Source organism: Gossypium raimondii, chromosome 6, assembly GCF_025698545.1.
Source record: "Gossypium raimondii isolate GPD5lz chromosome 6, ASM2569854v1, whole genome shotgun sequence".
NCBI classification, from domain to species: domain Eukaryota; kingdom Viridiplantae; phylum Streptophyta; class Magnoliopsida; order Malvales; family Malvaceae; genus Gossypium; species Gossypium raimondii.
The window spans coordinates 57,577,394-57,602,111 of record NC_068570.1 but is presented as its reverse complement, the minus strand read 5'-3'; the positions used below and the strand labels follow the sequence as shown (position 1 = coordinate 57,602,111).

The 24,718-nt window shown below is 33.9% G+C and overlaps 2 protein-coding genes across 2 annotated transcripts; both read right to left on the bottom strand.

The window, feature by feature from the left end:
- Nucleotides 1-332: 332 nt before the first annotated feature.
- Nucleotides 333-2,145, bottom strand: LOC105771462 (berberine bridge enzyme-like 8). Its single transcript, XM_012592930.2, has one exon. The coding sequence runs from the start codon at nt 2,143-2,145 to the stop codon at nt 454-456; it is 1,692 nt and encodes a 563-aa protein (XP_012448384.2). The 3' UTR covers nt 333-453.
- A 10,164-nt stretch (nt 2,146-12,309) lies between these two features.
- Nucleotides 12,310-15,424, bottom strand: LOC105774541 (cysteine-rich receptor-like protein kinase 34). The gene is made up of 7 exons (XM_012597069.2): nt 14,401-15,424; nt 14,190-14,324; nt 13,875-13,990; nt 13,545-13,755; nt 13,193-13,430; nt 12,901-13,051; nt 12,310-12,820 (listed from the first exon to the last, which is right to left on the bottom strand). Exons 1-7 carry the CDS (start codon nt 15,233-15,235, stop codon nt 12,488-12,490), a joined length of 2,019 nt encoding a protein of 672 aa, XP_012452523.1. The 5' UTR covers nt 15,236-15,424; the 3' UTR covers nt 12,310-12,487.
- Between the last annotated feature and the right edge of the window lie 9,294 nt (nt 15,425-24,718).

The window sequence follows — 24,718 nt, the reverse complement described above, 5'->3', positions numbered from 1 at the left end:
TGCAGTGAAGTGCATTATCTTTTTATTTATGAGTTGGAAAAAAGCTATGAATAGTTTTAGACATTGTATAAAAAACAGATATGATTAGAACCTATTTATTAATTCGAAATGTCATCCCAATTAAAAATTTAAGTTAAGATAGATGATATGTTGTTTTCATTCAGGATTTGATAAAAGATTTGCCACAAATTTGATGAAGTATTTAACAAAATAAAATATTTATTTCTTGTTTCCATAAATCACATTCCTAATAAAATAAAATTTATTAATTACACATATTGAATCTATTATTATATCTTAAAAATACAAACATATGTTCAACAAGCTTTAAATTGAAAGAAAAACATGCTTCAATACATTTGAGTTCATATTTTCTAATTATTACAATAACAATGGAACTAATTGAACTAAAACTTAAAATGAATAAACATTAATAATTATATCTGTCTTCTCTTAATGGGGAAGAGTAGGAATGCTTTGTTCATTTCTAAAGAAATTAGTAGGATCAAACTTAGTCTTAATATGGACCAACCTATTAAAATTACCCTTAAAATATTTGATCCCATAAACCCTCCCTTCCAAATAGCTTCCTCTATCATTGTGATTGACACCCAAATCAATGTCTCTATAATTAAGAAATGCCTCCCTTGGATTCTTGGACACAAAGGGTGTCATGTACCTATGAAGCTTCCTTGTCAACTCTATGTAACGCTGGGCTGTTTCAGCCCCACCTTGGTTCCAATTCGCTAAGTATTGAATCTTCCATAAATTGCCAGCTCTGTGTGGAAATGGAGTCGCTGTGGACGCAATCTCAGCCATTCTCCCACCGTATGGATTGAATATCATTTGCGCCGGCTGTAATTCGATCATTTTTTCCCAAATACCTTCCAATGCCGTCTTCGGGATCGGTTGTTTTACGTAGTCTGATTTCCTTTTGAGATAACTCAACGACGGGGTTCGGTTCAATAAAACATCGGTTGGGCTATCGATGGTGATGTTGGTCCAAAAAAGAACCGATCGAATCCAGCTGGTTTCGATGCAATCCGATTGAGATAAACCAAGTAAAGGCAAGTTCTCGTTCATGATTGAAACAAGTGTCTTGGAATCTCCTAAGAACAAGGAAATGAATGAAACCCTAACGGTACTTCCACCGGTACGAGTACTACTATTTACGACGTCAATGACAAGCCTAACGAAGAGTTCTTTAGGGAGTTTAGATGCAACATGTTGCCATTGATCAACAATGTCAGTGGCATTATCTTCCAATGTTTTCTCAACCCGAAAAACAGTAACTATTTCAGGTACACGGACCAACTTAATTTTATATGCAAGGACCACACCAAAACTAGCTGCTCCACCACCTCTAATAGCCCAAAAAAGATCTTCCCCCATTGATTTTCTATCATGAATTCTACCATTAACATCAATGAAATAAGCATCCACGATGTTATCAACTGTTAAACCATATTTTCTCATCATATTACCATAGCCACCTCCAGTAAAATGACCTCCTACACCCACTGTAGGACAAACACCAGCTGGGAAACCATGTGTTTTGCTCAACTCAGAGATTCTATAAGAAAGTTCACCAAGAATTGCTCCACTTTGAACCCAAACAGTCTCGGTTTCCATATCTATATCAATGGATCGAAGGTTGAACATGTCAAGGACAAAGAAAGGAACAGTGGCAACATATGATAAACCATCATAATCATGTCCACCACTTCGGATTTTCATTTGAATGTTGCCCTTTTTGGCACAAATAATGGCGGCTTGGATATGGGATTGGTATAATGCAGTGAGGATAAGGAAGGGTTTGGGTGTGTAGGTCTCATTAAATCGAAGGTTTCGAACGTAGGATTGTAAGACTGTGGCATATGACCGGCTCTGAGGTGTGAAAATGGCTTCACTAATAGGGTGAGATGGATGTGAATTGTCTAAAAGACATTGAACAAAAGCTTCATGGACTGAATCAGAATTTGAAGCAGAAGTTGCAAGGGATGAAATTGAAAGAAGAAGTGAAACAACAAGAGGCCATGAAATTGCCATGTTGATGAATTTTGTTGAATTGTTTTGTGTTGAAGTGAGAAGATTTAAGGAATTTATAGGGAAGTTTTTTTTGGGTGTAATCAACTTGTAAGGCATTATACTAAATAAATTATTTAAAAAGATAGGTCAAGACCGAATAGTTTGACCTAGAAGATTTCAAGTATGGAACGTAAATGTTTGGCGTTTTGACATTCATAATGTTACGTAAAAATGTCAACTGTGTGTGTTAGTGTTGGCGATAAAGCCATTAACAATAATCTTGCTTATATATATTCCATCACATGTCATGCTCACGTATATGCTAATGCATGTTGTAGTTGACAGGTTACTCGTGTTCTACATAAAAATAGGTAAATTAATTTTTATATATTAGATCAAAAAGTAAAATTGATTTTTTTCGTTAAAAAAATTATTCATTTGTATTGCTAAAACATGACATGGCTGATAGAATAATCAAACAGTAGCACGTGACATGTCACGTGTACTTCATGCTAAAGTATAGAATCAATTTTTAATCAATTTTTAATGGTAGATCTGGATGGAATTTTTAACAGGAAGACAATGTTACTCTTTGATCTAACTTATAGAGATTAATTTATTTATTTTTCTAAATAGAGAAAGTAAAATATAAAGAAAATAATATGACAGCAAAAAATATATAGAGACGTGAAAGTTGAATAATTCCCACCTATTAGTTGATGTAAACCAGCTTAATTGAAAAACCCTTTATAATACAATTTATTGATTTAAAAAAAATGATATTTGAATCATTTGTAAGATTTAACTTTCAATACCAAATTTAATAATAGTATAATAGGTTGGGGTCTTCTCATATACCTGTATTCCATTATAGTTCCTACTTCCGGATTTATCTATCCAATCAGCTACTCTGTTATATTTTTTAAAGATGTGTCGGAAACGAACTTTTCAACTTCAACATAGAAATTAACTAATCAAACATAACTCTAATAACATACTAACACCAGCACCATCAGCTAACATAATTTTCACAAGCATTATTCTATTCCAACTCCAATTGCCTAATACCAAACGTGGATGCCGTAATTTAAGGAAAATGATTGCAATCTTTTATGTATGTTTAATATAAAACATAAAAATAGTGACTAAGATAAATACTTTATCAGCATTTCGCATTAGGGTTACTTCAATAAATTATAAAATTATCTTAAAATAAGTTTATAATAATAAATATCTAATATTTGACATCTATACATAGAAAACCTTATTAAAACCATATGATAAAATAATTATAATAAAAATACATATTACCTAACCTTATCTAAAAATTAAACGATTTACTCTATCTCAAAATTAAATGATGTATTACCAATTAAAATAATAGAACATGCATTTTATGTCAAAAGGAAATCATAGAATTTTAGGTTTCAAATTCAAATTCTATGTTGGGAAGAACCAACCTCACCCTTCCTCCCTACTCATAAAAGATAGTTGTATTTTGAAGAATGTCCAAGCATCACCATTAAAGATTGACACTTTCTTTTCTTTTTCTTATATGTGTCAAAAAAAAATTTCTTGTATTAAATTCGCATTTAATTAAGTTGTTGTCATTAATTAAAATAATCAATTAAGCCCATCTGTTAAGGGTTTCCGCCATTGACTAAGTTGACTGTTAAAATAAATTGGCGGACCAATCAGATGGTGATAAATGGCAAGTTTCGGTTTAATCTAATATTTTTTCATGAAAAATGATTAAAAATCTTTAAAAAATTATAAAAAAATCACAAAAATATAATAAAATAATAAAATTGATATAAACTTATTAAAATTATAAAAACATATAAATATTATAAAAATATAAAAACTCTAATAAAAATTAAATTTTAAAAAATTATTTAAAATATTTAAAATAAAAATGTATTAGAGTTCTTAAAATTTTGTTAACAATTATAAAAATATTATATTGATATAAACTTATAAAGAAAACATAAAAACTTGAACTAGACCGATTAGCCTGAAATTAGCAAGGGTACCGGTCTAGGGAAAGCCATTAGATTGATTGACCTGGGAACCGGGCGGTGGAACCGATTTTTTTTATTTTTTAATATTTTTTATCAAACGAAAATTTCAACATCCAACTATTACCATATGTCAGAATGAAATATTCTGACCAAGTTTTTCAGAATCAAACTAGTTAGGCCACTAATATGCCAATTCAATTTATTTGTCTAATTCAATTAAATAAAAATAAAAAATTTAAATATTTTTTTAAAAAAACCAGTTCAACCATCCGATTTCCAAGTCAACTGGTATAACGGCTTTCTTTGAACCGATACCCTTGTCGATTTCGGTCTAAGCGGTCCAACCGACTGATCCGGTCCAATTCAAGTTTTTTATATATTGTTTTTATAATTTTTATAAGTTTATATCAATTTTAATACTTTTTTTATAATTTTATGATTTTTATAGTATTTTAATACGTTTTTATAAATTTTTAAATATTTTAAATATGTTTTTATTACTTTTATAAATTTTTATGATTTTTTAATTTTTATAAATTTATATAAATTTTCATATTTTTTAAACTTGTCACGAGCCCAAAGCACCAAGTAAATGCTTAAGAAATTAGAATACGACACCATCTAATAACCTTCTTTCTCGTAGAGAAGACCCTACACAGATTTCCACCCTCAGCAAAGCATGCAATAAATTGAGTGGCCGCCTAAAAGGAAAAAGCGCTACGATCAACAAAGGAGAACTAGTAATTAGATCTGAGCATGTAAATGGGCAAGTCAGGGCAACCCCAAAGTCCTTACAAATATTATGCTGCAACATGTATGTAGGTATGGCCATTCTTCAGCTTAGCCACCTTTACTCTACTATAATTTTCATTATCAAATCTATCGGAAGGTGCCTCGGAGTGCTAATTCTATCACCTCTTAATCTCATTTTAGTTTGCAGTTTACTCATCACACAATCTATTATTACTGCATCAACCTACCACAAAAAGGCATCACCAAGCATCATTTATTAAATTGGGTTTTTTGACATTTAACATACAAAATTGGTGTCTTATTAATTCATAATACCAGTCGATTAACTCTTAACTCGATTGGCATTGGTATTATTGCCAGTGTAAGAGGACATGCGTTTAAGTGCGCTGAAGCACATTATCCTCCTATTTAAAGACTGGGGAGGCGCTGTGGGTAGGTCTAGGCATTATATCAAAAAGAGCAAATATGATAAGAACCTATAATGAGATTAATGTTAAAAAAAACTCGTAATACCAACTCAATCAAAAATTTAATATTAGTATAATTAACAAATTTTAAAATCAATTACCTACATACTCTAAAATGAAACTATTCTCCTAAGAATTGGATTTGAGTATAATTACCTATATAATTACTTCAATTCTCACCTCCCGGATGCTCTAATTACATCTAATTCGGTAAGATTCACCAATTATAATGATTACCCAAATATGTCATCACAATGTAATTACACGGAATTACACTCAAATCCAATTACTACCTAAAAATTTTTCTTCCAAAGACAACACCATGAACCATTAGTTTCCTTGGAGAAAACCTCTACTATATTTTTTTTCAAAGAAATAAAAAAAAAATACCGGTCCTTAAGCAGCACACGCATGTTCCGGGAGAAAAAAGAGTACACGCATACAATTTTTATATTATATAAGATAAAATTCTTTGACTTTGACTAGATAAATAAATATATTTCCCTCCTTTATGTAAATATAAATTGTTTAAGATCAATATTTTGAATTTTGACTAATTAATCAAGTCTTTTTCTAGAAAAACTAATTACTATTTTATTGTATGATTGATTGATTCATTAATTCTTTTGATCAATTATACGACTAACGCGACTTAAATCTAGATTACATCTAGAATAATGAACACCCCAATTATTAGGCCAACACACGAGATTCAATTAATTAATTAAGCTTCAAAAGTTATAAAAATCATATTCCCCTTGAAGGAAAAAGAAAAGAAAAACGTACTTAGCTTTCGATTTGACGTCAACAAAGTCAAAAAACCATTTTAGTTTACCTACAAACTAAAATTTCATAAAATATATAATATTTAAAAGTTTCAAGGATATAGAAACATTGAACTTTTACCCAAAAAATTTTAATTAAAATATTTCAAGTAACGCATTCAATTGAATCTTTGAATGTTAAAATTTTTGTCAATTACATCTCTTGATTAACTCTTTCTATCATTAACTGTTATTTTATTGACATAACCGTTAATAGTCATTGAGTCAGTTGTTATAATGCAAAATTAAAAAAAAATTTAAAAATTCAAGTCTGCCACTTAAACATACATCTATTTATCTAGGTTCATTCTGGATTAAAATTTGGGTATCTATGTGTTCAAATTCATTATTGACATAATATTTAAACTATTAGAAATGCTAAAATTTATAATAATAAAAATATGAAAAGTAAATTTTGTTATGAATATCTAATTTAGTTGATATCCATTAAGATTAAGATAAGTTTTGATTTACTTTAAATTCTAATAGTCATTAGAAGTAGATCTCTACTTTATTTATACTTCTTATGCCTATAAATAGAGACTTTGAAGAAACATTGTAATTATCTCATTGATCAATAAATACATTCTCTCTTTTACTCTCCTATTTTCTTTGTCTTTATTTTATAACACGTTATCAGCACGATTCTCTTTTATTTTATAATACGACCACTCCAAATTTGTTGTTCAAGCTGTTGTCAATTGCCTTTTAGAGCTACAATTATTTCAGTCTTCAAGTGGGGCCTTTCACTATGGGTAATCATTATACAAAGAAATTTATATAATCATTACGTGGGTTATAACGATGATGTTAAAGATCTTCAGGTATATTTTACTATGATTTATTTATTATTATGTTTATTATAATTGGAGACTAATCATGACAATATGAGTAGACAAATTCTAATTTGAAATTCACATATATTTGCGATGGTGATTATGAAATAAAGAATCAATGGAGATGTTTAGAAGTCTATCCTATTAGATTTGTTGCATTCCAAGTGAATGAAAACATAAAGAAAAAAAGATATAATCATGGACCACTAAAAGTGGGAATATAGTAATAAATAAGAGAACAATGAGAATTTCCAAGATAACTCTTCAAAGAGTAAAGATAACTTATGTTATCAATGTGATATGAAAGATTATTGACCACATATGTAGCGTATGCCCAAATATTTTATTTCATTAATATTCTTTGAGGAAGGATATGAGAATGTAGTAATGAATTCTATCATTATAAATAGAAAATGTTTATCTTATTTGGTACTGAAATAAACAAATATCATTCCAATATTTGATAGTATAAAATTAGTTGAAGGCTCTAGAAGAGCTATTATATTATTACCTAAAAGTATAGAATTTGTCATTGATGATGTAATAGCCCGATTTTCAGTGGTGTCGAAAATAGTGGTTTGAGACCACTAAATTTGATGAGTAAGTTCGTAAATTTTATTATTTAGTATTTACGAGTCAAATGTGGTTTTAGAAAGATTTTTGAATTAGTGATTTGTATTTAATAATAATTAGGTCAAGTGGTTTTAGAAAATGTGTTATCGAGGCCTTGTTTCTATAAACCCAGCCATAAATATTTTTATAAATATTTACGGAGTGTCATTAAAGTAGAAATAAAGTTTCGATAGAAAATTTTAATGTTTTGATAGTTAATTAATTAAAAGGACTAAATTGAAAAAGATGTAAAACTTTTGAATTAAATAGTGATTAAATGGCTTAAATGGTAAATAAGGGAAGACTTAAAGAGTAAATAAGCCTAAAGGAGATGGCTGAGGCGGCATAAGTGTGAAAAAATAATAAAATAATGTGACTTAATGGCAAAATGGTAAATTTAGTGAAATTAAACATACAAATTAGAAAATTAAAAGGTTTTTAGGCAATTTTTCATCAATTTTTCTGCCAAAAGAGCCATAGGAGAGCTCCTTAAGCTGGTTTTTCATATTTTTACTTCAAGTGAGTTCAATTCTTGCCTATTTCTTATAATTTTTATGTTTTTGAGACTTTTACAATTAAGTCTAACTTAATATTACCTTAGTTTTTGATTTTATTGAAAATTTTGAAAGTTTCCATTGATGCGTATTAGATGTTTTAGATGAATAACATGGATTTAGAGCTTTAATTTTGTTGTATGATGATTTTATAAAGTGATTTTGTTAAATATTGATTTTAGGATCAAATTGTGAAGAATTAAAGAATTAGGGTTTGATATTAAATTTTATTTTTATCAAGGGTTGTATGATAAGATTAATTAGTTAAGGACTAAATTGAAAAAGTTGTAAAAGTTTGGGGTAATTGTGTAAATTCAAAAATGAAGGGTATTAATTGTGAAATTAATCGAATCAAATATATTCTAATGAATGATTAATTTTATATTTTAGATCAAGATCTCGTAAATACTGTAAAAAGAGAAATTAGCTAAATAGTCCCTGAACTTCTGCAATATTACAAATTTAACCCAGGTAAGTTCGTACGATTAAACTTTAATATTTATATTGAATTGATGAATGATATTATGTATTTATTCTATTGTTGAAAATAAAATATTGTTAAAGTTATAAACTTGAGTTGAATATTTAGATTAAATGGAACCCGGGGTTTGAGTACATTCGGCGTTCTATGAATTGACGGCAATGGAGGAAAATGACAGAAAATTACCCAAGTAAACCGAGGTTCAACATTTGTTGCAAACTTTCATGTTTACTTTCCGTTTAGCTCTCACGAGCTTTCGTTTAACTCATATGAGTTTCCGTTCAGCTCCATTGAGCTTTTATTTAACCCTTATGGGTTTCCGTTCAGCTCTTACGAGCTTTCGTTCAACCCTTATGAGTTTTTGTTTAGCTCTCATGAGTTTCTATTCAGCCATCGGGCTTCTGAAAAGGATGTACTCTTATCCGTAAGCTGTTCTCCGATTTAGGAATATTTGGTAAGTGACTATGTAATTGAAATTAAAAGACATATTGTTTGTTATTGGTATTGATTTGATAAGTGTATTGATTATAGTAGGTTCAGTAAAATTTATGTTTAACCCATCGAACTTACTAAGCTTCATTAAGCTTACTTGTGTGGTTTAATGTCTTTGCAGATTTTTGTGAGGTTGGAAGATTGGATCAACACACCAAGTCACACTATCCAGCTTATTCTGGTAGTTTTTGAAGCGTTCAACATGGTTTATATGGCATGTATAGGGATTGATGTGGATTAGATTAAAGTTGACATATATAGATGTTATGAATGATGTTTTGTTTACATAATCAACCTTGATATATATTTTGGTTTGGAAATGAAGTAAATTGTGATGTGGTTATGATGGATATATGCTTATAGGTATTTAGTTAGTAGTAAACCTTAGTAAAATTTGTTAAATAGACTAAAGAGGTAAGTTTGAGTATTTAAGACATATGTCTATTGTATATAATACATGACTTTGGCTTGTTTTGAATGCTTTGTTATGGAATATTGACGTGTTAAAATGTTTTGTTTAGGTTGATACCTAAATGGGTGAGAAATGTGACCTTGAAATGACCTATTTTCATCCACACGGGCAAAGACACAGGCGTGTGTCTCAGTCGCGTGTGACACACGGCCTAGCACATGGGCGTGTGGTTTAGCCGTGTGTCCCCTACATCTTTAAAATTGAGAAGCAGAATGCTCAAAATATTCACACGGCCTAGTACAAGGGCGTGTGTCAACACCTCTGTGTACCTGCTCAATAGGCTGCCAACACATGCTGTGAAGGATAAAACTGCTTTTGAAGCATGGTATGATCTTAAACCAACTGTTTCCCATTTAAAAGTGTTTGGTTACATGTGATGTACATGTGCCTGCAGAAAGAAGAACCAAGCTTGAGAAGAGGTCAGTTTCAGGCATATTTGTTGGTTATAGTAGCACCAAGAAGGGATATAGAGGATTTGATCCCTCAACCAAGAAAATTTTGGTAAGTAGGGATGTTAAATTTGATGAAGGAAGGTTTTGGAGTCTAAATGGCTCTGACACAAGCCAGTTTGAAGAAGAGCAGATTCACAGCAGCTTAGAATTAACAGAAAATGATTTCAGTAATGCCAATGTGGATGATTCTCCTGTAAGAGGGACCAGGTCCATTGCTAACATCTATCAAAGATGCAATGTGGCCATAGTTGAGCCTTCAAGCTATGAAGAAGCTGCAAGAAACAAGAGTTGGAAAAAGGCCATAGAGGTTGAAATTGACATGATCCACAAAAATGACACTTGGGATCTGGTAGATAGACCTGATCAGAAGAAAGTCATAGGTGTCAAATGGGTTTTCAGAGCCAAATTCAATGCTGATGACTCTTTGAACAAACACAAGGCAAGGCTTGTGGTGAAAAGGTATAACCAACAGGTTGGCATTGACTTTGTAGAGACATTTGCTCCACTGGCAAGGCTTGATACCATTAAGCTTCTATTTGCCTTGGCTGCACAGAAGCAATGGAGGGTCCATCAACTTGATGTCAAGTCAGCTTTCTTGAATGGTCTTCTTAAGGAAGAGATATATGTTGAACAGTCTGATGGTTTTAAAGTCCAAGAAAAGGAGGACAAAGTTTATAGGCTAAAGAAGGCACTCTATGGACTGAAACAAGCTCCTCGAGCCTGGTATGACAGGATAGATGCTTACCTATCTAGGCTCAATTTCGAGAAAAGCTTGAGTGAGCCAACTTTGTTTGTAAAAAGGTCTAAAGATGAAACATTGCTGATTGTCTCAATTTATGTGGATGATTTATTGGTGATTGGAAGCAGGATCGATTTGATTCAAAAGTTCAAAGAAAAAATGCAAGACATGTTTGATATGACAGACTTGGGAATCATGACTTACTTCCTTGGTATGGAAGTAAACCAGTCTGATCAAGGCATTTTTATTAGTCAGCATGCTTTTGCCATGAAGATTCTCACTAAATTTCAGATGGAAATTTGTAAACCAGTGAGTACACCGCTAGCTATGGGGGAGAAATTGACCAGCTTTGGAAGTCAAGAAAGGGTTGATGAAAGGGAGTATAGAAGCTTGATTGGTTGCTTGCTCTACTTAACAGCAACCAAACCTGACCTCATGCATGCAGTTAGTCTACTGTCCAGGTTCATGCACTGCTGCAACATAACTTACTTGAAAGCAACTAAGAGGATACTCAGGTATGTCAAAGGCACTTTGAAGTTTGGAGTAATGTTCAAGAAAGGAAGTGAGCTAAAATTGACTGGCTACTCAGATAATGACTAGGCCGGATCTGTTGATGATATGAGAAGTACCTCTGGCTACTTCTTTACACTTGGTTCGGAAATTTTCTGTTGGAGCTCGAAGAAGCAACAAACAGTTGCTCAGTCAACAGCTGAAGCTAAATACATAGCAGTAGCTCAGCAGTAAGTCAAGCCATTTGGCTTAGAAATTTGCTATGTAATTTGAATGAAGAGCAACTTGAACCTACTGAAATTATGGTGGACAACCAGGCAGCAGTTGCCATAGCCAAGAATCCTGTTTTTCATGGCAAAACAAAACATTTTAAGCTTAAGTTTCATTTTGTTCGAGAAGCTGTACAATCCAAAGAAGTATGTCTCATACATTGCAGCTCACAAGACCAATTGGCTGACATTTTGACAAAGCCTCTTGGCACAATCAGGTTTGAATTCTTAAGAGATTCGATTGGTGTTTGTTGCCTACAGTCCAAGGAGGAGTGTTGAGCGTGGACTGCAATGCAGCAAGTAACCATGAAGCAGTAGCAACAGCAGACCAGCATTGGAGCAGAACCAGAAGCTGCTTGTTTCATTTTGTTCATTTTTTGTAATGTTATCAAGTTAGTATGTAACTTGATTTCTAAAGTTAGTAGGATTTTGATTTGAAACTGAGGGATGTAATAGCTGAATTTTTCAGCTTTTTACATGTATTATTTTAGTTAGCAACTTGCCAAATTGATGGGAGCAGTTACAAGTTTAGGTAACTGTCAAGTTATTTTGTAACACTTCATATTTTAAATGAGAATGAAAGTAAACGACTTCCATTCGGTTACTTCTTCTTTGTTCTTGTTTTTCAATTGTTTTGCTTTGCTTTGCTGTTCGTGTGCTTATGCTCATAGTTGCTGCTGCCATTGTTCCAACATTAAATCTATTATTTTTATAGATGATTTTATTTATTTCTATTCTAGTGTCCTAAATGGAAGCTTGTTTGTTTATTATTGCTATATAAGGGATTGAAATGCTAAAATTCAACACAAAAAATCAAATTTTTTATTCTCAGAAAGGGATAGGAATAAGTAAAATTACAGTTTATACGGTCCTTTTTGTTGCTATGTATACATGAACCAAAGAATTTCTGAATTTCTAGACAAAGATACAAAAAAAATATGCAATGCAAGTACTTAGTAAGTAACCATCTTCGAACTTCATCGAGGATCTAGTTCAGAAATGGAAGCTTCATTGACTGAGACTTGAACGGTTTCTCGTTTAGATTGATTGGAGAGTGAGGATGACTGAGACTTCGTTTCTGTCTCCATGGTGGAATGCATGGAAAATGCAGGTCTCGATGGCACTGGAAGAGACATGGAATAGCTACCAAGCATGAGAACCACAGAGGCCATGGTTGGTCTGTAAGCAATATTGTCTTGAACACAAAGCAACCCAAGATGGATACATCTCATTATTTCAATTCTGGAGCAATCCCTCAGGATTGGATCTACTACTTCTAAAGCAGTTCCTTCACTCCAGTTTCTCCATGCCTGCAAAAGTCGAGGAAAACTTACATTGTGTTTTAGCAAATTCTAATCCAGTAATACGATAACCACAGTATGCAGCTTACATGGGTTAGAAGAGAGTCTCCCACTTCTTGGTTGGAGAAGCTACTGATTTTTTTACCACTAATGATTTCCAAAACCAACACTCCAAAGCTGTAAACATCGGATTTAACTGAATATTGTCCATGCCATGCATACTCAGGAGCCATGTATCCACTGCGGACAAATAAATCTTAATGAATGTATTTAAATGGTAGCTAATCCCCTAGAAGAAGTGCTAATGCTTAGGATCTTTTAGTTTTAAATATCACAAAGTTAACAAATAACATGTAGAAACAGATCCTTCTAAATGCTTACTAGGTCCCAACGACTTTGCTTGTGTCAGCTCGAGTTTGATCAACCGTAAACAATTTCGCCAATCCAAAATCTGAGATTTTAGGATTCATCTCTTCATCTAACAATATGTTGGCTGTTTTTAAGTCGCGATGGATGATTCGGTATTGAGAATCTTCATGAAGATAAAGAAGTCCCTTAGCTATTCCCTTTATAATTTTGTACCTCTTCGCCCAACTTAGTAGCAAACGCTTTACTGAATCTGCGATTAATCATGAATTTAATAGTCATAACCAGAGATTATCAACTTTTCACCTCTATAACAGACTTGAGTTGCATTCTACTACCAAATATAAATTAGAGGATTAAACCATACCGAATATAAAGTTGTCAAGGCTTGAGTTAGGCAGAAACTCATAGATGAGAACCCTTTCTTTTTGTTCCAAGCTAAAACCAAGAAGCCTAACCAAATTCCTGTGTTGTAGCTTCGCCAATAACATCACTTCATTCTTGAATTCTTGTTGTCCTTGTCCCGAATTTTCAGACAGCCTCTTTATAGCTACTTGCCGTCCATCCTCAAGCTTACCCTGATAGTATTTGTAACAAACAATGATAGAAAACACCAACTTTTATTTCCTATTATTTCTTGGAAGCCATCAAACTAGAGGCTTCACTTTCATATATTTAATCAAATTTCCAAAATTACCTTATAAACAGGACCAAATCCACCTCGTCCGAGAATGTTTGCATCCGAGAAGTCTTCTGTTGCAACTCTTACTGCATCAAAGTCAAATTGCAACGATTCTTCACTGGTCTTGGCATCTGCAGGTTAACAAAGAACGAATTAAGGCTTGTGGTTAACGGCCGGGAGGTCTCATGCCAAAAAAAAAAAAAAGTTATAACAAATGAAAACAAGAGGAAAGCACTTGCAACATTTTTGCTAATTTTTATTTTCTAAAGTATAAAACCATGCTTAAACATTGGAAGAAGTACATCAAAAGAGAGTAGAGGACCAACTTACTTCGATTATCCTGCTTGGGTTTCGCGATCCTTTTACGGAGAATAGCTACTGCAAGTATGACAAGTACTGCCACCAAGATGACAATTGGAACAATTATAATGACTAGGGTCTGGGATGAACGGTGGCCTCCTTCCTCTGCACAAGCAACAACTTTTCATTTACATCAATTTCTTCCTGAAACCAGCATGCCGTCTAACAGATCGGTAGTTACCTTTTTTGATTGTGTTCACCGACTGTGGCGGAGGACTAGCAGCTGGGGGTGGAGAACTAACAGGTGAGGGTGGAGGAGATAAGGATGGGGCTGTTGTAGAAGCACTGGGTGTATAGAAAGGATACAAATCCCAGCGGAAATAACAGCTAGGCCTCTGAACAACACCTCCTTGCTTCCCATGACAACAGCTTTGATATGTACTGACGGATTGCCTGAGGCAGAAATCACAATTGATCTGTGATAAATCTGGAGTGCACTGCATTTGCGCATGTATCTTTTGGAAAAATCTAGAATATGCTTCCCCAGTTGCATACTTAAGAGTAGAAGAGCCGTTGGAAGCCTTTTGCACCACACTGTCCATCAAACTCTCCCAGACCGTATCAAATTGTGTTAAGTTAGATGTGATTTCACCGGTATTATAGACTGCCTCAGGGGGATCTAGCTCCAGGGCTCCATAAAACGAGCGATCTGCATAGTGTACATGACATGGTTGCCCTTCCCATGAAAGGGCTTCCTTCTGATTGGGACAGTTAGCTATGAGGTTGTGAATTGTAGAATTGACACATTTATAACAATCGTCTGGAGTAGAGTCTCCCCTGCACATAGCAAGAGTGTAAACTTTGTCGGAGTGTTGGCTAATACTGGCAGTAAGGAAACCACCTTTTGCAGAGACATTAGATGGGAGAGAAGCAAGAATAAGGTCCCGGTTCTTACCATATGTGCTATTTGTAGAGAAATTGCCAGTGTCATAGCATTTTAGGAGAGCCTCAACAAGAGTGATGCCGGTAAGGAGATGGGAGAGAATTGAAGAAAGAGCTGTAAATTTAACCCACATTTTAAGGTTGTATAATTTGAAGGAAAGGAAACCCAAAAGAAAGAAGTGGGAACTTATTATTCGAGATTTTTCATGGCAGAGAGGAGGTGGGGGGATTGAGTTGGAGAAAGAGTCAAAGAGCGCCCATTAAAGCTAAAGGTCTTGAAGGTTTTAAAAGTCAGACGAAACTTGGTCTGTAATGCCTGTCTCTCACCTGCGTCTAGTTAATGGAAAATATTCTTTTTATTGAGAATTTAAACTATTTTATTTTATTTTAAGTTGATAGATTAAATTTTTATTTAATTTCATTCTTGTAGATTATTAATACAATTATTGATATAGCATTATTTTATATTTATATATTGCATACATAAATAATTATATTTATCCAATATAAAAATAAATTGATGTATTTATTTCTTTAAATATATATAATTAAATCAAAATTAAATTTTCTACCATACATTTGAATCACAATTTGAGTTTCACGTGTATAATTGCACCAAACTAAAATTCATGTATACAATTACACATTAAATCAAAATTCATATATAATTTTAAGATTTATCTCTTTTAGGTTTACATTATTAATTTCAAATTATCTATTGCATTATTACATACTTATATTTTAAATAGGTAGTTTACATAAGTATATGTGTAGTACAATTGGAATAAATTTATCATTCTAAATAAGATGTATTTAATTATTTAAATTTTTATTCAAATTTAAACTAATTTATTTATTTTAATTTCATACGTATTACATATATGTTTAATATTAATTTCAAAGTAAATATTTCATTATTTAATAGATGTTATAATGGCCCAATTTTGTCTGGTCCGCACAAAAATAAATAAATAAAAATAATATAGTCCATTAACAAAAGTCCATTTACAAAATCCTAAATACCCAATACACCTAAGTCCAAGCCTAAAAAACCTAAACTAATCAAAAAACTCTAGATCCCCTATGCGCCGCTGCTTCTGGCCATGTCAGTGAATACATTGCCTGAGAATTGCCTCCCTTGCCATCATTTCACTGAAATGGCAAGGGTGCAACTCCCTATTGTCGTTGACCACCATAACGACCTGCAAGAAGAAAGAGACAGAAACAGTAGCAGAAACAACAATAAAAAAAGGAAAAATAAAAATGAATATCCTGTAATATGTTCGGCTATAAAAGCCATAACAACACATGTATCTTTTTACAAACAATCAAAAGAGAAATACAGAAAGAAATTATAATATTTTAAAGAAAAAGGTATCTTTCTTTTTTTATTTTTTCGAATATTGCATATATATATATATATAAAAAGAATACGAAAGGTTTGTTTTTACCTCTATTGCCGTCATCGGAGTCTTCTATGGCCTAGAAGGCTGCCGAACCCTTGGGGGTTCGTCTAAGGCCGCGTCAGAGGACGACTAGAAACCGAAAGGGCCATTTTTTTGTTGTTGAACTTTGACCGGAGCTAGGGATTTTGACCCCAAATTCGAATTCCCCAAAAGATAGGGACAAAAAGGCTTCTTCTTTTTTTGCGATCTTCGGCCATCGGAGGCAGCGGTCTCTGTTGCTGATGATCGGTGGCCACAGTGGAGACTCACCAACACCAGGGCCGGATATGGAAGGGACGAGAAAAAAAAAGGGGCCTAAAGTTTTTTTTAAAAGAATAAGTTTAGAAATGATTTTTTTTAGAACTTTTTGGTATATATAAGGACCAGGATACGACGTCATTTTGGCTAGGCTCTAGAAGCCCCAAACCGATGTCGTTTTAAACACAACCCAATGACCCGAACCAAATTCCCTTAGGATCCGTGCGTTTTTAAGGGGGGGTCTAATTGCTTATTTGACCCTCCCGCTTTTTTGTTATTTTACAATTTCGTCCTACAGTTCATTATTTAATTTCTATTTTTTTCCCTTTTATTTTACTCTTGTGCAATTTAGTCCCTTGACCCACTGTTGACCCTCTGAGGGAAGGACACGTGTAATATGAGTGGGGTAACTACCCATTTGGTTCTTGTTCCTTTTCGCATGTTCTATTTTAGTCCTTTATTTTGCTTTATTTATTTATATAATTCATACTTTAAATTTTATTTAAATTTCCATTTAATCATTCATTTATTTAATTTCACCCCTTTACTTACTCTTTTTTTTTAGCACTTAAAATTTATGTTGTTTATATTCTTTTTTTATGCATTTTTTAGGTGGTTATTACATATTTTTATTTATTTATTTATTTTGGTATTATGATAGTGATATGACTATTGCTATTAGTATTATGAATTAATATTTTTATTATTATTATAGTTGCATTATTATTATGGTATTTATTTATTCATTATTTATCATTTTAATATTGATATTTTGCCCACATAGCTATTTTATATTATTTTGCTATCACTATATCATGTATCATGTTTAAATATATTTGTCCATTTTCATATTATACCCAAATAAGTTAAATGCACATAACTTTAAATGTTACATGATTTTTACTCAATGCATAAAAAAGGATATTTTTAAAACCGAGGCAACGTTCTTTATTTAGAAATCGAGAAGTTGTGCCCTAACTTATGGAGTTTGACTTTCTCTTTGAACCTAAATAATCGAACATCCTTTTTAAAACTAAAAACACATAAGATTTAAATAATAATTAAATAATGAGCAATCTTATTTTCGAGGATTTGAGATGCCGTGCCCTAACTTATAAGACATGACCTTTTTGGCCGTTATGAGGGTGCCAAAACATTAAGTAATCAACTAGGTACCAATTTTGGGCGTTATGAGGGTGCTAGTCCTTCCTCATTTGTAACTGACTCCCGAACCCATTTCCTGGATTTTGTAGACTAAAAATCATTGTTTTAGTAAACCTAACATTTTATTAAAATTAATAAGTTTTAAGGTGATCCAATCACACCTAATTAAAAATGATTGGTGGTGACTCTATTTTCGTTTTTTTAAATAAAAAAGTTGATTTCCAAAAAGGTTTCGACAGATGTTTTTTTCACAATGCTTACTTTTGTTCTAAATACATTCTACATGCATACATATGTGATAGAATTACTAATTAATATAATTTCCTCATTAAATTTAGGTTCACCAATTAATATAATTTCTTTTTAGTAGGCATTATCCCACTTGAAAAGTTATAAAATAAGCTTTTCTTATTTTGAAAAATAAAATAAAAAATGTAGAGTGCAGTGTTATATAACATAAAATCTTAAATATTTTTATTAATAATGTTTAATATTTTATTTTAAGTTGATTTAAGTGTAATTACATATAAATTTTATTTGATTCAATTCTCGTAAATTATTAACACAATTATTGATATAATATTATTTTATATTTATATATTGCATACATAAATAATTATATTTATTCAATATAAAAATAAATTGATGTATTTATTTCTTTAAATATGTATGATTAAATTTCTACTATACATTTGAACCATAATTTGAGTTTCACGATATAATTGTACCAAGTTAAAAATCATGTATACAATTACACATTAAATCAAAGTTCATATATAATTTTAAGATTTATCCCATTTAAGTTTGTATATTATTATTAATTTCAAATTATTTGTTGCATTATTACATATATTTTAAATAAGTAGTTTACAAAAGTATATGTGTAGTACAATTGGAATACATTTATCATTCTAAATAAGAAGTATTTAACCAGTTAATTTTTTTATTTATATTTAAACTTATTTATTTATTTTAATTTCACACGTATTGCATATATGTTTAGTATTGATTCTGCAATAAAATGTCCAACATAAAATGCAGATTTTGCTGGTAGAGGAACTGTTATGGTGTCGCTTCCTAACATTGCAACCACTGTTGACATAGTTGGTCTGTCTGCCGGATCTGATTGCACGCACAATAACCCAATTTGGATGCATTTAAGCACCTCATTGGGCACACTCGACTCAACAAGATTGTTGAATTTAGTTCCCATGCAAGACATGCAAAGGTGGCCATGCAAGGAGAAGTGGCAGCAAGCAGTTGAGCTATGAAGTGCAAAAACTGGAGCTTGAAGTTGCCCAACTACTTGTTATGTTTTGATTGTATTTTTAATTATTTTGTAATCTAGTTCATGTTGAACTAAGTTGGTAAACCTTATGATGTTTTTGTTGATTGATTGACTGAAAATCAGCAAAGAAACTTAAGCAAGCTGATTAACAATTTCCAATGTAAATTTAGTGGTGTTAGGTATGTCATTAGGTAATGACTTGTTCATTTTGTTGTTGTTATCTATTATATGTAATGGCATTATGCCTTCTTGATTTGTTAATTAAAAATATCAGCTCTTTTCATTCAAAAATACTCTCTCTTTTTGTTTTCCATTCGCATTTGTTTCTGTTCTTGCTTCTGAGTTTGTTTCTTCAGCAAGGCTTGAGGCTTGCTATCCAAGCAAGACAAACAACAGATTGCTGCTGCCTCTTTGCACCAACAATTGGTATCTAGAGCTTCATTCTTAGTGGACCTGTTATATCAAACTAAGAAAGCTGAATGTCTTCCTCAAGTTTTTCACCAGCAGCCCCACCAGTCTTCAATGGAGAAGGCTTCCACATATGGCTGGTCAAGATGAAGACTTACCTGCAGGCCTTTGATTTGTGGGAAGTTGTCAACACAGATGTTGAGCCAGCACCACTGAGGGCCAATCCCACAGTAGCTCAGATCAGGCAACATGCTGATGAAAGGACCAAAAGGCACAAAGCCATGTCCTGCATTCAAAACTGTGTGTCAGATGTCATCTTCACCAGAATTATGGCCTGTGAGACTCTAAAACAGGCCTGAGATAAGCTTAAGGAGGAGTTTCAAGGCACTGAGAGGACAAGGCAACATCAGTTGTTGAATTTGAGAAGGGATTTTGAGAATCTGAAGATGAAGGAAGAAGAAACAGTGAAGCAGTATGCAGATAGAATCATGGCAGTGGTTAACAGTATAAGGCTCCTTGGTGAGCACTTTGATGAGGCAAGGATAGTAGAGAAAGTCCTCTCAACTTTGCCTGAGAGATATGAGGCCAAGATATCCTCACTTGAGGACTCAAGAGACCTTGCTACCATCTCCTTGATTGAGCTAATCAACACTTTCTATGCTCAGGAACAAAGGAGAGCTAGCAGAGCTGAAGACCACCAAGAAGGTGCATTTCAAGCTAGAGCCAGAGAAGCCTCGAGCACCAATGCTCATAAAGGCAAAAGGCTCTAGAAAAACAGGCCTAAGCCTGATGCTGCAAGGAACAGTGACCAGCCCTGCAGACATTGCAAGAGGCTAGGTCATCCAGAAGATAGATGCTGGTTTAGACCAGATGCTGTGTGCCAACACTGCAAAAGGAAGGGTCATGTTGAAAGGGTCTGCAAGAACAGAAACAAGCCAAGGCAGAACCAATTTCAACAACCAAAGGTTGAAGCTCGAGTGGCTGAAGACAGCAGTGACCAGGAAGAGCAGGTCTTTACTATGTCTTGCTTAGCTGCTGAGAAGAAATACTCAAAAGGGTGGCTATTGGACAGTGGCTGCACCAACCACATGTCACCAGATGCATCTTTGTTCAAAACCTTGGACACAAGTTGTAAAACCAAGGTTAAGGTTGGAAATGGTCAGTTTATAAAAGTTGAAGGAAGAGGAGAAGTGTTGATATGCACTTCTACAGGCAACAAAGTCATCTCAAATGTCTTGTTGGTGCCTGAGATTGACAGAAACCTTCTCAGTATAGCTCAATTGCTCGAGAAAGGCTATTCTGTTGTGTTCAAAGACAAACAGTGCCACATTGCTGATCCAAGTGGATCAAGCCTTATGACAGTCACAATGACTGATAAATGCTTTGAGGTTCACTGGCCAAATGACTCAAAGTCAGCATACACAGCCTCTGTTGATGACTCAAAGCTTTGGCATCAAAGGCTCGGACATGCCAACTTCAGATCAATGGCTCGAATGGCCAAAGAGGGCTTGGCAGAGAACTTCACCAGCTCAGTGGAGCATAATGATGTGTGTGAAGTTTGCCAGATGGGGAAACAGGCAAGACTGCCATTTCCTACAAATTCAGCTTGGAGAGCTACTGAAAGACTGCAGCTGGTGCACTCTAATGTATGTGGCCCGATGAGGACTGAATCACTTAGCAAAAACAGGTATTTCATCTTCTTCATTGATGATTTCACAAATTTTTGCTGGATTTTCTTCTTGAAACACAAGTCTGAGGTAGCTCAAGTGTTTGTGAAGTTTAAAACTGCTGTAGAGACAGAAACAGGTTGCAAGCTGAAATCGATAAGGATAGACAATGGCACTGAGTACACTTCAGCTCAGTTTCAAGCCATTTGCAATGATGCTAGTATCAAACACCAGCTTACAAATGTCTACACACCTCAGCAGAATGGGGTAGCTAAAAGAAAGAACAGAAGTCTGATGGATATGGCCAGATGTCTCCTGTTTGAGAAGAAACTGCCCAAGACCATGTGGGCTGAGGCAGTAAACACTGTTGTTTACCTTCAGAATAGGCTTCCTACCAAAGCTATTGCATCCAAGACACCTTTTGAGGCTTGGTTCGGTTTCAAGCCTTCCTTGGCACATCTGAAGGTGTTTGGTTGCCTGTGTTATGCACAAATACCAGCAGCAAAGAGAGACAAGCTCTCTTAAAGGGCTCAACTAGGTGTTCTAGTAGGCTACAGCTCAGTCAAGAAGGGCTACAGGGTTCTGGATCCCTTGACAAACAAAGTCCAGGTGAGCAGAGATGTCATCTTTGATGAAAAAACCTGCTGGAATTGGGAGAAAAATGAGCCAGAAGCAGTTTCAGAAGACCTGGTGCCTAATCAAGCTGAACTTGAGCAGCTAGGACCTGAAATGGATGTTGATGATGTGCCTGTGAGAGGCACAAGGCCCTAGATGATATTTATGAAAGGGCACAGTTGCAATAGCGTAACCTAGCGCTTTGAAGAGGTCGAGGCGGATGAAGGTGGAAACTAGCTATGGTCGATGAAATCAACATGATTGAGAAGAACCGCACATGGGAGCTAGTTGATAAACCTCGCCGGAAAGAAGACCATTAGAGTAAAATGGGTCTATCGAGCAAAATGAATGCGATGGCGATCAAACAAGCTAAAAGCCGTGCTTATTGTCAAAGGATTTAGCCAAAGGTATGGTCTGGACTACCTGGAGACATTTGCACCAGTAGCCAGGCTTGACACAGTTAGAATGATAGTTGCCTTGGCTGCTCAACATCAGTGGACCATTCATCAGCTTGATGTTAAGTCTGCATTTCTCAATGGTTTCCTGGAAGAAGAGATCTACATCGAGCAGCCTCAAGGATTTGTAATCACTGGCAAAGAACACATGGTGTACAGACTGAAAAAGGCTTTGTATGGCCTGAAATAGGCTCCTCGAGCCTGGTATGCTCGAATTGATTCTTACTTGCTCAGTTTGGAATTCGAGAGAAGTCCCAGTGAACCAACACTGTATGTGAAGAAGAACCAAGCTGAAACTCAGCTTATCCTGTCACTCTATGTTGATGATTTATTGGTGACTGGAGGAGATAGAAGAATGCTGGAAGATTTCAAAAGAAAAATGATGGAAATGTTTGAAATGTCTGATTTAGGCAGAATGAACTACTTCCTTGGAATGGAAGTGAAGCAAACAAAGAAAGGGAATCTTTCTTAGTCGAGTTCTTTTACTATGAAGATCCCGGATAAGTTCTCTATGAAGAACGCAAGCCAACAAGCACACCAATGGTCATTGGAGTGAAGCTTTCGAGGCAAGGGAGTGGTGAACCAATTTACGAGACTATGTACAAAAGTCTCATTGGTAGTCTGTTGTATTTGACTGTAACAAGACCCGATATCATGTTTGCTGTTAGTGTGCTATCCAGATACATGAATTGCTGCAATGATCAGCACTTTCAAGCAGCTAAAAGAGTGCTAAGATACATCAAAGGCACCATTGATCATGGCGTATTGTTCAAAAGGGCAGAAAACATGAAGCTGATAGGCTATGTTGATAGTGACTGGGCTGGATCTTGTGATGACATGAGGAGCACATCTGGATATGCATTTAGTCTTGGCTCATGCATGTTTTGCTGGAGTTCTAAAAAGCAAAGTCTGGTAGCATATCAACAAATGCAGGTTTAATATGTTGTCACAGATCTCGTAAATCAAGCCATATAGCTTAGAAAAATCCTAGCTGATTTAAACCAAAATCAAGGAAAGGCAACAGAGATTTACTGTGACAACAAATCTGCTGTTGCAATTGCAAAGAATCCTATCTTTCATGGTAGAACAAAGCACTTCAACATCAAGCTACATGTCATAAGGGAGATGGAGCAAGCTCATGAAATCGAACTGGTTCATTGCAATTCAGAAGAGCAAATTGCTGATATCTTTACAAAGGCACTCAATGTGTCTAAATTTGTTAAATTAAGAAGGCAATTAGGTGTCACTAGCATGGAAACTAAGGAGGAGTGTTGAATTTAGTTCCCATGCAAGACATGCAAAGGTGGCCATGCAAGGAGAAGTGGCAGCAAGCAGTTGAGCTATGAAGTGCAGAAACTGGAGCTTGAAGTTGCCTAACTACTTGTTATGTTTTGATTGTATTTTTTAATTATTTTGTAATCTAGTTCATGTTGAACTAAGTTGGTAAACCTTATGATGTTTTTGTTGATTGATTGACTGAAAATCAGCAAAGAAACTTAAGCAAGCTGATTAACAATTTCCAATGTAAATTTAGTGGTGTTAGGTATGTCATTAGGTAATGACTTGTTCATTTTGTTGTTGTTATCTATTATATGTAATGGCATTATGCCTTCTTGATTTGTTAATGAAAAATATCAGCTCTTTTCATTCAAAAATACTCTCTCTTTTTGTTTTCCATTCACATTTATTTCTGTTCTTGCTTCTGAGTTTGTTTCTTCAGCAAGGCTCGAGGCTTGCTATCCAAGCAAGACAAACAACAAATTGCTGCTGCCTCTTTGCACCAACAAATATGCTTATCCAGTAACTCCATTCCTTCTCCTTTGGACCATGGTTTCCACGCCTTCGATTCTTACTTAGAATTAGCGTAGTATACATAACATGGTATTAATCTATTATTTAAATTTTGATAGGATAAGAAAACATACAAAAGTCAGGAGGCTTTCACCGCATTCGAAAGATGAAACCCATTATTCCTTTTTCCACTTATAAACTCCAAAGAAAAGGACACCAAACCGAAAACATCGATTTGGATGAAAAAGTCCTTCCATAGCATACTCGGTGCCATGTATCCACTTTGTTGTAGTTTATAAGAAACAATGAAGAAAAACTAAATCAAAATTAGATAATCATAAGAAACTTTACAAACATGAACCGATTTTCAGTGTATAACAATCACATATCGATACTCTCAGAACAAAACCAAGTTTTGTTTCTAATCACTAACCATGAAACATACTAAGATTCATTACTTGCATGGGGTCCTTCTAGTTTATATGATATTGATGTAGAGGACATATTTCTAAACTAGTCGATGAAT

Coding starts and splice junctions, on each gene's coding strand:
- LOC105774541 (XM_012597069.2), bottom strand. CDS start 15,235: ATGTGGGTTAAATTTACAGCTCTTTCTTCAATTCTCTCCCATCTCCTT. Junction 13,431..13,544: donor CCTTGACAACTTTATATTCG/GTATGGTTTAAT, acceptor GATTAATCGCAG/ATTCAGTAAAGCGTTTGCTA. Junction 12,821..12,900: donor GAGACTCTCTTCTAACCCAT/GTAAGCTGCATA, acceptor CGACTTTTGCAG/GCATGGAGAAACTGGAGTGA.
- LOC105771462 (XM_012592930.2), bottom strand. CDS start 2,145: ATGCCTTACAAGTTGATTACACCCAAAAAAAACTTCCCTATAAATTCC.